The 12,725-nt window shown below is 38.7% G+C and overlaps 1 protein-coding gene across 1 annotated transcript; it reads right to left on the reverse strand.

The window, feature by feature from the left end:
- Positions 1-11,558: 11,558 nt before the first annotated feature.
- LOC101657876 (olfactory receptor 8D4) lies at positions 11,559-12,497 on the reverse strand. Its single transcript, XM_004713914.3, has one exon. The coding sequence runs from the start codon at positions 12,489-12,491 to the stop codon at positions 11,559-11,561; it is 933 nt and encodes a 310-aa protein (XP_004713971.1). The 5' UTR covers positions 12,492-12,497.
- Positions 12,498-12,725: the final 228 nt, after the last annotated feature.

Consider the following 12,725-nt stretch of genomic DNA (forward strand, 5'->3'; position numbering starts at 1 on the left):
CCACCCGCCAAGAGACAGTTTTTGCAACTGCTCAGGTCCTTTTGGACCAGGACTCCCCCACCACTAACCCCACCCCTATCCCGCCCCCGCAGCGACAGCAATGGCCGCAGAAGGGCTCCTAATTTCTTTTTTCCTTGGAGCAAGTGGAATTCCGTACTACAGCACAATGCTCAGAGCAAAATGGTCCTCTGATTTGCCTGGGAATTTTGTTGAAATTAAATTTTAAAAATTGAAAATATCTTTTAGGTATCAGTTTTTCATTATTTGCTTGTTTTCACAAACCCACATTGTAAAAAAGAATGTCTAGGGGCAAATGGCTTGCTTGTGTTACCGTGAATTCAATGAAAGCCAGAGGTAGAACAAAAATATGAGCCACAAAATTAAGCCAAATGCCTTAAAATAACTTGTAATACTTACATCTGAAGGTCTCTGTTCGAAGCATAATAAATAGCATGAGGCATTTGTCTATGTCTAAACACCATAGTGGCTACATTCTATAAAAATCTCAGACTGAATATTGACACTGAATCATTCATCTATTAAAACACAAAACGGTTGCTTTGGAAACTTAGTGGAAAATCTTACTGTCATCCTACTTTGCAAGCCATAGCTTAAATTTCTAGTCATGATTTTTATAAATTTATTAAGTTTGTTAATAAAAGCATTCAGTCTCAGGGTCATAATTTCTAAATCCATTAATTAGATTAATTAGAATAAGCAAGTACTTTTATACAGAGGATTGACTCTTAAGACACCCACAATATTCCTACATGAAGTACTCATAGAAATGTTTAATCTACTTAGTGGTTAATTCTATTTCATCATTTTCTGGATCAATCCTAATTCATTAAATCCAGCATGTGCCAGAGTTGTGGACATTTTGATTTAGTCTTTTGGCTTCCAAGTTCAAATTTGTATTAGTTAAATATAGTCTATTTGTTGTTGTTGGGAATTCTTGGCCAAATATCTTGACAGGTCCACAAACCAAAGTGTATCTTTAAGTGACAGGAAACCATATGACTGCTATGACTATGGGTGATATAGAGAGAGACATAGACGTGGAGAAGTCTATGAAAGACCTGATGAGGATCTTGGAATCAATGCAAAGCCAAAGTTCCTTTACAGTCAGAGGAAGGCTAGACAAAAAGAAATCCCTTTAAAAATAATATTATTCTTTGTGTTTTGGTTTTTTTTTTAAAGACTTTTATTAGGGGCTCTTACATCTCTTATCACAACCCATACATTCTTCCAATGTGTCAAGCACATTTGCACATATGTTGCTACCATCATTTTCAAAGTACTCTCTTCCCACTTGAACCCCTGTATCAGCTCCCCATTTAAAATAATATCATTCACAAAACGTTTCAGTTACAGTGCCAAAGCTTTGAGTTACTATACTTTTGCTTTTCTTCTCAATTGTACAATAGAAAACTTGTTTTGGGTGCTCTGTCTACAATCTTTTCCAAATTAATTTCCAAATTTAATTTCCATTGGCTAAATACCTTTGACCTAATAATCAATGTTTACTTGAACTGATTATTTAAAAAAATTTTAATTTTAATGTAATGTAAAAAATTTAATAGCAATGTAAATGGAATGTAAAAATCTTTTAACATCTCACTTTTTCTCATATTTGAACCCAATGTACATAAAGTCAGGTCCCTTCAAGCCTTCTACAACTTAGCACACACCCTCAAGTTTCACTTTACTATCATTAACATTCTGGCACAAAAAGACATTCTAATTCTACTTTAAAACAAAATCACCCTTTTTCCTTCTTGAAAACAAAACAAAACAAAACATAGTAGCAGTCACATTGCCTCCCCTCTGGCTTTCAGTCTTGCTAAAGCTTTCAACTCAGCTCTTAAAATGGTTTACCTTCAAGCATCTAGAACACAGTGAGTCGTGTAATGCATGTTTGCCACTGCCAAATGCTATGTTTAACAATTTAATGTGATACACACACATTTTAAATCAAAGCAGAGTATTTTAAGATATGCTAATTTTAAAAGGCATCAATGTCTTTTAAAAAAAGCAAATCATAACTGCTTTTCAAAACTGTTTTTTTTAAAGCAAATCATAATTATAGGGAAGCAGAAAGACTCAATAGAAATAGTGATTAAAGTAATTAAAATGATAACATATCAAATAAGAATGATAATCACGAGATATTAATGTCCAGCATATTAATCAGATAAAGCAATAAGATTAACATGTATGACGCACTTCCAGGCCAAAGCACCTAGACAAGTGCACATTACCTTCATCCTCAAACAATATAGAAAGTCGTACAACAATTCACAGAGGTTGGGTTTATTACAACGCAACAGGAGAAGGTTCTAGGTGACATGACTCCGCATAAGTTTTGAATTCTCTAGTATTTCTAATAATCTCAAAAATGCCACTCGGGCAGCAGCCCTTTGGAAAACCATGTCGTTTGGTGAACCTAAACGTCCTTTGTCCTAGAAGCCAGATTTCTCAAGGAATGGATTAAATCTTCAAACCAGTAATCAAAATAATATTTTACTTATTTCAATGGCAAGAAACTCAATTCTTTATTATGCTCTTTAATATTATCACCCCTCCTCAAATGTGTAAACTATTAAACTTTAGTCAAACAGATAAAACATTCACTATATATTTTTAAAACCCTTAATGAATCATTTGAATATTGCTCTAGTTGCATATTCCTTATAATAAATTCTAAAAATGGAGAGAAAACAATTTAGAAAACCTGAATATCTTTTCTTAAAAAGCCATGGAACCTCAATTTATAACAAATGTATTATTAATTAATATAATCAAATTACCTAAAGATCTTAAAATTATATATGTACCACAAAATATTACTGAAATAATGAAGAGGTGTTAACAAACCCAGGGAGGGACAATGGAACAACAAGCGATCCAAATTGGTGGGGAGGTGGGTGTTGGAGACCTGGCAGGGCATGATCAAGGGAAATGTAACAAAGAGCAAGTGCTGAAATCCTGGTGGGGACTGAGCATGATAGTGGGACAGGAGGAGAATCAAGGGAAATAGAGAAAAGAGCTGGAAGGAAAAGGGCATTTATAGAGGTCTAGATAAAGACATGTACATATGCAAATATATTTATATGAGGATGGGGAAATAGATTTATGAGCCTATATTTATAGGTTTAGTATTAAGGTAGCAGAAGGACATTGGGACTCCACTCAAGTACTCCTTCAACGCAAGAATACTTTCTTCTATTAAATTGGTATTCTTAGATGCTCACCTTCCCGACACAACCGCTGAAGACAAAGCTGGTGAATAAAAAAATGTGGTGAAGAAAGCTGATGGTGCCCGGCTATCAAAAGATATAGCGTCTGGGGTCTTAAAAGCTTGAAGATAAACAAGCGACCATCTAGCTCAGAAGCAACAAAACCCACATGGAAGAAGCACACCAGCCTATGCAACCACGAAGTGTTGAAGGGATCAGGTATAAGGCATCATCAGAACAAAAAATCTTACCATAGTGAATGATGGGGGGAGTGCGAAGTGGAGACCCAAAGCCCATTAGTAGGCCACTGGAGATCCCCTTGCAGAGGGGTCTCCGGGAGGAGATGAGCCATTCCGGGTACAATGTAACAACGATGAAAAATACAACTTTCCTCTACTTCCTAAATGTTTCCTCCCCGCTCCCACTACCATGACTCAAATTCGACCTTGCAAGTCTGGCTAGACCAGAGGATGTACACTGGTACAGATAGGAACTGAAAATACAGGGAATCCAGGGTGGATGAGCCCTACAGGACCAGTGGTGTGAATGGCAAAACAGGGAGGAGGGTAGAGGGAGAGTGGGTAGGAAAGAGGGAACTAATTACAAGGAACTATATGTGACCTCCTCCCTGGGGGACGGACAATAGAAAAGTGGGTGAAGGGAGACATCGGACAGGGCAAGATATGACAAAATAACAATTTATAAACTATCAAGGGTGCATGAGGGAGGGGGAAGGGGGGAGGGAGGGGAAAATGAGGATCTAATGCCAGGGGTTTAAGTGGAGAGGAAATGTTTTGAGAATGATGAAGGCAATGAATGTACAAATTCGCTTTACACAATTGATGTGTGTATGGATTGTGATAAGAGTTGTATGAGCCCCTAATAAAATGATTAAAAGAAAAAAAATATTACTGAAATAAAGTTTAAATATTTTAAGCCTTTTTTTTTCCTTTCATTATCTAAATTTAGTTCTTCCGGGTTCTGTAAAAGTGTCCACATTTTTATTTTAAAAGTTTATCATTGAATTAATTCTGACTCACAGCAACTTTCTTAATAGGACAGGATAGAAGCTGCTTCTAGGATTGCGGAGCCTGCAAACCGCCAGACAGATCATTCTGGGGGCGGCTGTTAGGTTCAAGCTTGAGGTTAGGTTCAAGCTTGAGGCGCTGGCTCAGCGCCACTGGAGCTCTTTTGACACAGAACTTGAGAGAGTTCTTTTTTCTTCAAACAAGTTCATCGAGGGGCCATTTGAAAACTCTGGCTCTCTGTTCCCTCTGGGGCACAAGGAAACACCACAAGTGACTTGCACCTCAGTTTTCTACTCCCATAGAGAGTTACAGTACTGGAAATTTACAGGGCCAATTCTACCCTCGCCTATAATGTCTCTATGAGTCGTGGGCCAGAACTAACTTGCTGGCAGTGAGTTTGAGTATTTTGGGGGTTATTTTGTCTTCAGATTTTTGTGTGTGTGTGTTTTTTGAAGCTGGCTCAGGTCAATCTAAAAGGTAAAGCCCCTAGATCACTGAACTGGGAGGTTGGGTGTGGTGGGGAAGGTGGTGTAGGGGGAGACACTAGTTTTGCCTTCAAAACCTTTTGTTTATTTTCCGCTCCAATTTTTCATTAACTGATTTTGAATCTATCATAGAGAAATTTTCCTGAGTCTACTTAAAGTAAGAACAAAAAGGTTTACTGAAGATAGAGACAGCCCAGGCCAAGAAGGCACCTACTTTCACAAAATTAAAAGCCACTCTGCCAGACAATGAGGAAAACGCCATTTTTTGTATAGTTGGAGGGAGAACTAAACAAATTCATAATGGACTGAAAGAAAATCTGGAGAGTGCAAGGAAGAGTGTATAAGAGTAGGGGTCTCTCAGGGATACATGGATGATGCAGAAGACGGGTTACATCATTGGCTACATTTGAACACTTCGGTTTATTAGAGTGATCACAAACATTGACAGGACAGGTTTTTTCAAGTATGCTGCTAATAAAATCACTTCCTCCATCATGTTTCCTTTCGAGGGATCTATTCTAAATGTTTATTGATATTGCTGTACCTCGGGACTGCTCAAGGATAAAACTAGCACATCTTGTCTCTTTGGACATCATGGAAAGACCTTTGGGAATGGTCATATCCCGCACCTGCCAAGCCCTAAAGAAACAGAATATCTCTTTCAAGGTTTATGATTAGGAGCTTCAGATGTAAGTGCACATAAAGTTTAGAGGAACTGCTATTAGAAAAAGCAGCTTTTAAAATTCAACATGGATTATAGACTCGTCAACATTTTAAAATACAGTTAAAGCTTTGCTTTCAGACTCTGTTTACACATCACGTGCCTCTGACTGTAAGCACTCATACAAGTTCCCCCCCTTTTTTAAACAAATCTCTTCATTGTTTATATTTTACTTGTCTCTGAATCTTTATTATTATTTTAATTTATCAAAATTTTATCATCCTTAGGTGTCATTAATTCTATTGTAATTCCTATGTCCATTTCCCCCCACTTCTATTACTATCAGTGGTTCTCAACCTTCCTTATGCCGTGACCCTTTAATACAATTCCTCATTTTGTGGTGACCCCCTGACCATAAAATTATTTTTGCTGCTACTTCATAACTGTAATTTTGTTACTGTTATGAATCAGGTGACCCCTGTGAATGGGCCATTGCACTCCCAAAGGGGTTGTGACCCACAGTTGAGAACCGCTGAATTATTGTTTTAGGTAAAACCATCCTCTCTGGACAAAATTGTCCCTATAAACTTTTAATTTTTCATCCTGTTTCCACCCTGAACAAGAGTTATGCTTTCAGCTTGAAGGTAAACAAGCGGCCATCTAGCTCAGAAGCAACAAAGCCCACATGGAACAACATATCAACCTGTGTGATCACGGGGTGTCGAAGGGATCACTGAAGACAAATGGGTGCATAAGCAAATGTGGCGAAGAAAGCTGATGGTGCCCGGCTATCAAAAAGTATAGCGTCTGGGGTCTTAAAGGCTTGAAGGTAATCAAGCGGCCATCAAGCTCAGAAGCAACAAAGCCCACATGGAAGAAGCACCCCAGCCTATGCAACCACGAGGTGTCGAAGGGATCAGGTGTAAGGCATCATCAGAACAAAAAATCTTACCATAGTGAATGCTGGGGGGAGTGCGGAGTGGAGATCCAAAGCCCATTAGTAGGCCACTGGAGATCCCCTTGCAGAAGGGTCTCTGGGAGGAGATGAGCCAGGCAGGGTGCAATGTAGCGATGATGAGAAATACAACTTTCCTCTAGTTCCTAAATGTTTCCTCCCCGCTCCCACTACCATGACTCGAATTCTATCTCGCAGGACTGGCTAGACCAGCGGAGGTACACTGGTATAGATGGGAACTGGAAATACAAGGAATCCGGGACGGATGAGCCCTATAGGACCAGTGGTGTGAGTGGCGAAACAGGGACGGTAAAGGGAGAATGGGTAGGAAGGAGGGAACCGATTACATGGAACTGTGTGTGACCTCCTCCCTGGGGGACAGACAACCGAAAAGTGGATGAAGGGAGACGTCGGACAGGGCAAGATATGACAAAATACCCATTTATAAACTATCAGGGGCTCATGCGGGAGGGGGAAGCAGGGAGGGAGGGCAAAAATGAGGACCTAATGTCGGGGGTTTCAATGGAGAGAAAATGTTTTGAGAAACGATGTACAAATGCGCTTTACACAATTGATGTGTGCATGGATTGGGATAACAGTTGTATGAGCCCCTAATAAAATGTAAAAAAATTAAAAAAAAAAAAGAGTTATGCTTTCCCCAACCCAAATACCACAAAACACACATACACACCTAATTTTTAAACAATAAATAGGATTTCTTGAAACATATAACAGATTAAATCAATCTACCATTTTAAAATTTAAATTGAGCAATAGCATTTCTTGTACTGTTTTAGGGTAAAAAAGAGACCCCAAATCTTAAATATAATTTAAGGAGAACTTTATTACGACTGAAATAGAATAATACAAGACAAAGACATATCATGCGGTTGGAGGAGAGCATTAGCACAACAAGCTAGAAGTAAAAATACTTAGATGAACTTGTTTAAACCTCATCACCTCATGTAGATTTTCTAAGTCTTACCCTTGGTTCACCAGATAGCAAACACAGGGACTATATTTGCTTATCAACTTGCTGAATTTTCTTCAGTGATTTCTACTTTAATATAACATTTGCCTAAATATTAATATAAAGTTTAATATAACTTGCCTAAAATGAGTCATTTACAAGAAAGAGAATGAAAATTTATTCCTTATTTAATGTAAAATTGTTGTGATGATTATAGTACACTGCTTGACATTTTTATACATATTGCCATAATAGCTATATCACTTGGTTTGGTTTTTTGTGAGGAAAACATAATTGTCTTCAGCATATGCAGAAAAGAAAAAGTAGAGATAAGAAATGGACTGACACATGATTGAGGTATGTCAGACTAAACACCAGAGCTATATTTTTGGTTTGTTTTTTAGACTGAGAATATGTTAGAGAAAGTGAAACAGTCCCATATTAAATAAAAATACCAAAAATACAACATAAGTTGAGATTTAATATGTTGGTAATCCAAAATATAACAATATCCTTTTCCCTTGCACTAAAGATTCCTTTTAAACTTTATCAGTAGGGATGGCAATCTAAGGCAGGAAGGTGCTAAGCAAGCCCATTAAAGGGGGCAGCCAGGCAGCAACAGAGCCCCCAAGGAACAAGCACAGCAGCCCGTGTGATCATGATGTGCTGAAAGGATCAGTTATCAGGCATCAAAGAACAAAAAAATCATATCATTCATATCATTGTGTGCTCACCTTCCCGATAAGATCACTGAGGGCAAATGGGTGCATGAGCAAGTGTGGTGAAGAAAGCTGATGGTGCCTGGCTATCAAAAGATATAGTGTCTGGGGGTCTTAAAGGCTTGAAGGTAAACAAGCGGCCATCTAGCGCAGAAGCAACAAAGCTCACATGGAAGAAGCACACCAGCCTGTGTGACCACGAGTTGTCGAAGGGATCAAAGAAAAAATCATATCATTGTGAATGAGGGGGAGTGCAGGTTGGGGACCCAAGACCCATCTGTAGGCAACTGGACATCCCCTTACAGAAGGGTGGTGGGGAGGAGACGAGTCAGTCAGCTTGCAGTGTAGCAACGATGAAACCTACAAATTTCCTCTAGTTCCTAAATGGTTCCTCCACCCCCCACCCCCCACCGCTAATATCATGATCCCAATTCTACCTTACAAATCTGGCTAGACTCGAGAATGTACACGGGTACAGATAGGACCTGAAAACACAGGGAATTCAGGACAGATGATCCCATCAGGACTAGTGCTGGGAGTGGTGATACTCGGAGGGTGAAGGGAGTGTGGGGTGGAAACGGGGAACTGATTACAAGGATCTACATATAATCTCCTCACCGGGGGGTGGACATCAGAGAAGTGGGTGAAGAGAGATGTCGGACAGTGTGACAGTTACAAAATAATAGTAATTTATAAATTACCAAGGGTCCATTAGGGAGGGGGACCTGGGTGGGGAGGGGGGGAAATGAGGAGCTGATACCAGGGGCTTGAGTGGAGGGCAAATGTTTTGAGAATGATGATGGCAACAAATGTACAAATGTGCTTGACACAATAGATGGATGTATGGATTGGGATAAGTGTTGTAGGAGCCCCAATAAAATGATTTTTTTTAAAGAAAATTATGAGGATAATGAGCATTAGAAACACCATAAAATTCCTTGGGAGACCTGATTAAATTATACATGATCTGCCTTTCAAAAATAAATAAATAAATAAAAGAGGTAGCCAGACATGAACTAAACAGTGACGTGTGGGGCTTTGAGGGTTGGTGATCTGGTATATGTTAAACTCATGATAAATGTAATCCCTGGGGAAAATATATGTATAGATAATTGTTTCCTGTGATCATTGCAAAACCTGCTCTTTGTACCATAGCTTGGGGTATGTAACTTGCTTGATTTTTGCTGGAATTTCAAAGCAGTTCGGGAGTAGCAACCCCCATTGTTTCCTTCTGTTTCATGCTTGTAGAATTAACTTAGAGCTTCTTGAATCAACCTGATCTCTATCTTTGGCTGAAATAGTGGCAGGCAATCTTAGACCGTTATTCCCAGAAACATATTTGTTTATGATTTGGGTTTTTTTTAATGGCTTGGAGTCATGAAACTAATAATAAAACATTGATATCTAACTCAACATTGCTATCTAACTTTAAAGTTTATGTATTTCTTACTCCTCACACTTTCATATGCTTTATTAATTGTGGTAGATACTTAGTTTCATGAAAACTTGAAGATATATAAAAGTGCAGAGGTGGTATTCAACCTGTCAATCAGATCCTAACTTGATGGTGCCTCCTTGTTGCCATGGCAATCTCCTAAGAAGGGCCCTGGGAGCCTCCTCTCTTTCTCTCTGCCTTCACTTTCCTGCTGGTGAACCACTCTGAGACCAAACACTTCCACTGCCATTGGATCCGCATGACTTTGACCCACTGGCCTATGACCTTCCTGCATTCTGCATCCTTGCATGTGACTGCATGAGTCTGAAGAAGGACTTGAACACTAGTATCAGACTTATGGACTTGAGTTGGACTGGACTGGGATTTTTTTTTTCTCCCGGTTTTTATTTACTTCTTGATATAAAGTTCTTTCTTGTACATATATGAGTGTCTCTGGATTTGCCTCATTAGTCAACGCAGCCTAAGACATTAGTATTATATGTGAATATGAATATTATATATATCCCATTGTTATCAAGTTGGTTCCAATTCATAGTGGATTCCAATTCATAGTGGATTCCAATTTAGTGTTACCTAGATTGCTGATATTTATGAACCAGACAGCTTTACCTTTCTCCCATGTAACAGCTGATGTGCTTGAGGTACTGACAGGTTAGCAGCCTGAGATTCAATCCATAGCATCACTAAGGTTCTTGCTTAAGCTCTCAAACTCAATGTCATTGGGTTGATTCTGACTCACAGCAACCCTAAAGGACAGGGTAGACCTCCCTCTATGAGTTTCCAAGACTGTAATTCTTTATTGGTGTAGAAAGCCTTGTCTCTCTCCTTCAGAGAGGCTGGTGGCTTGAAACATCTGACCTTACTGGTAGCAGCCCAACACTGCACTGCACTAGCAGGACTCCTCTGTTGAAGCATCAAGACTCAAACAACATGTATAACCCACTGTCATAGAGTCAACTCTTATTCATAAAACCCTATGAATCAGAGACAGATGCAGATGTAGATATAGATTATACACAGAGAATTATGCAGCTATATTATACTCATCTTTAATACACACATGCATACACAAACACACACATATAACATTATAGTCTAAAATCTAAAGGCCTACAGTGAGAACTTTAACTCCATTTTAAGCCTGTACATAAATTCGATACCATTTTGATTTCCCTATGTTTCTGCTCCAATGTTTCTAACCATTAAGTCTCCAAGTTGCCATGCTTTGACAAGTCTTAAAAAGTACACAAAGAATGTAATTGGAATTTCACTAATATCAAGAAATGTCATGTTTACAAATTGGGTAAACCCAGGAGAGACAGCTTGTCCTCAGGAAGTGTAGATTAAGTAATGCTTACATAAAGGACCAAGGAATTTGCCTGGACATATCCTTCTGACAACAAAAAAGACATTTAAATAAACCATTGCTTTCGTCCTTTGGTATTTGGTGAACAGTTGTTGGATCACCTTAAACACCCATGATTGTTGTTACTGTAAACTAGTACCAATAATCATTTGAAAAACAACCCCATGGAGTCATCTGTTTTTAGAAAACCCATGAGAAGGAAACACTTTCACTACATTGTACAATCTCATACACACTGTTCACTTTGCAATGTTCTTCAGTCCAATGCAGACGTTGTTCAGATCACTTGTCCTTCATAGCCCACATCTATTTTTCCCTTCTGTTGTATATGTTGAATAAAATCCATTTTCTTCATTACCATAACCTAATTTTCCCCTAATACACTGTGCTGGTTTTAATTTACCCAGCACTGCTACAGAAGATTACAGGCATAGAAAACTCTATGAAACATAGTTCTGCTCAGAACCACATAGGGTCACCATGAGTCCCGATTGACTCAAAAGCAATAAGTTACATACACACGCATATATATGTATAATACGTATGCACACATATACACAATTCACTTTAACTTACTTTAAAAGAGGCAACGTCTAAACACATATATAAAGCATTTGATCATAAATATATAAATAATTATTATAGATGCACAAATAAATCTTAAGAAGAAGCGTATTCATTATGAAGTTATTTTTCTTTGGAAGCATTTTGCCAGTGTGTTTTTCACTTGTGTGTTCCTCAGACTATATATTAAAGGATTCAACATGGGAATCACAGTAGTATAAAACACTGAGGACACCTTCTCCTGAATAAGTGAACTGCTAGAAGCAGGTTTCAGATACATGGACATGAGGGACCCATAAAATATTACAACAGCTGTCAGGTGGGAACTGCAGGTGCTAAAGGCTTTGGACCTGCCTTCTTTAGAGCGGATGCGAAGGATGCTGGAGAGAATGAAAGCATATGAAATTATGATTGTGAGGCTGGTGGCCACCATGTTAAATCCACCAATGACAAAAATCAAAAGTTTATCAATATTAGTGCTGGAACATGAGAGTGTAATAAGAGGGACAATGTCACAGAAATAATGTCTAATGATGTTGGAGTCACAAAAAGACAATCTTAATATACAGCCTGTGTGAATAACAGCGTCAATAAAACCTATGGAGAAGACGGCAGCCACCAGCAGAGAGCAGACCCAAGGGGTCATTATGACATTATAAAGCAGTGGGCTACAGATGGCTACATAGCGATCATAGGCCATTGCTGCCAACAGATAGCATTCGGAAATGACAAAAATACAGAAAAAAAACAGCTGAGTCATGCATCCAGAATAGGAAATAGATCTATCTCTGCATAAAAAACCTGCCAGCATTTTGGGAGTAATGACAGAAGAATAGCAGACATCTAAAAAAGACAGACTACTGAGAAAATAATACATGGGGGTGTGAAGTTGAGAATTCAACCCAATTATTGAGATCATGCCAAGGTTTCCCACCAAAGTAACCATGTAGATCCCTAAAAAGAGACAGGAAAGGGGTAGTTGAAGCTCTGGTTGATCCGTTAATCCTGAAAGAAAAAACTCAGACACTGTTGAGTGGTTTTTACCCATTCTCCTCTGGGAAATCTGTAAAGAAGTTAGTAAAAAAGTCAAATTAGTCAGACAAAATATTAATTTGCTTCAAATTCCCCACATCCTGGGTTTTTCTATCCAGGTTAATTGCTGGAAACTCTAAGCACAGGTTCCCCTTGTCCTTGTGACAAAAACACTCTGCCTTTTTCTTGGTGGTGGGGAGGGGATTAATAGGGGATACATGAAATAAGCACCCCAGGGTCATCTGGGTCA

The sequence above is a fragment of the Echinops telfairi genome, unplaced genomic scaffold (assembly GCF_000313985.2).
Source record: "Echinops telfairi isolate 266 unplaced genomic scaffold, ASM31398v2 ScPeMD7_5167;HRSCAF=5991, whole genome shotgun sequence".
Lineage (NCBI taxonomy): Eukaryota > Metazoa > Chordata > Mammalia > Afrosoricida > Tenrecidae > Echinops > Echinops telfairi.

Coding starts and splice junctions, on each gene's coding strand:
- LOC101657876 (XM_004713914.3), bottom strand. CDS start 12,491: ATGGGTAAAAACCACTCAACAGTGTCTGAGTTTTTTCTTTCAGGATTA.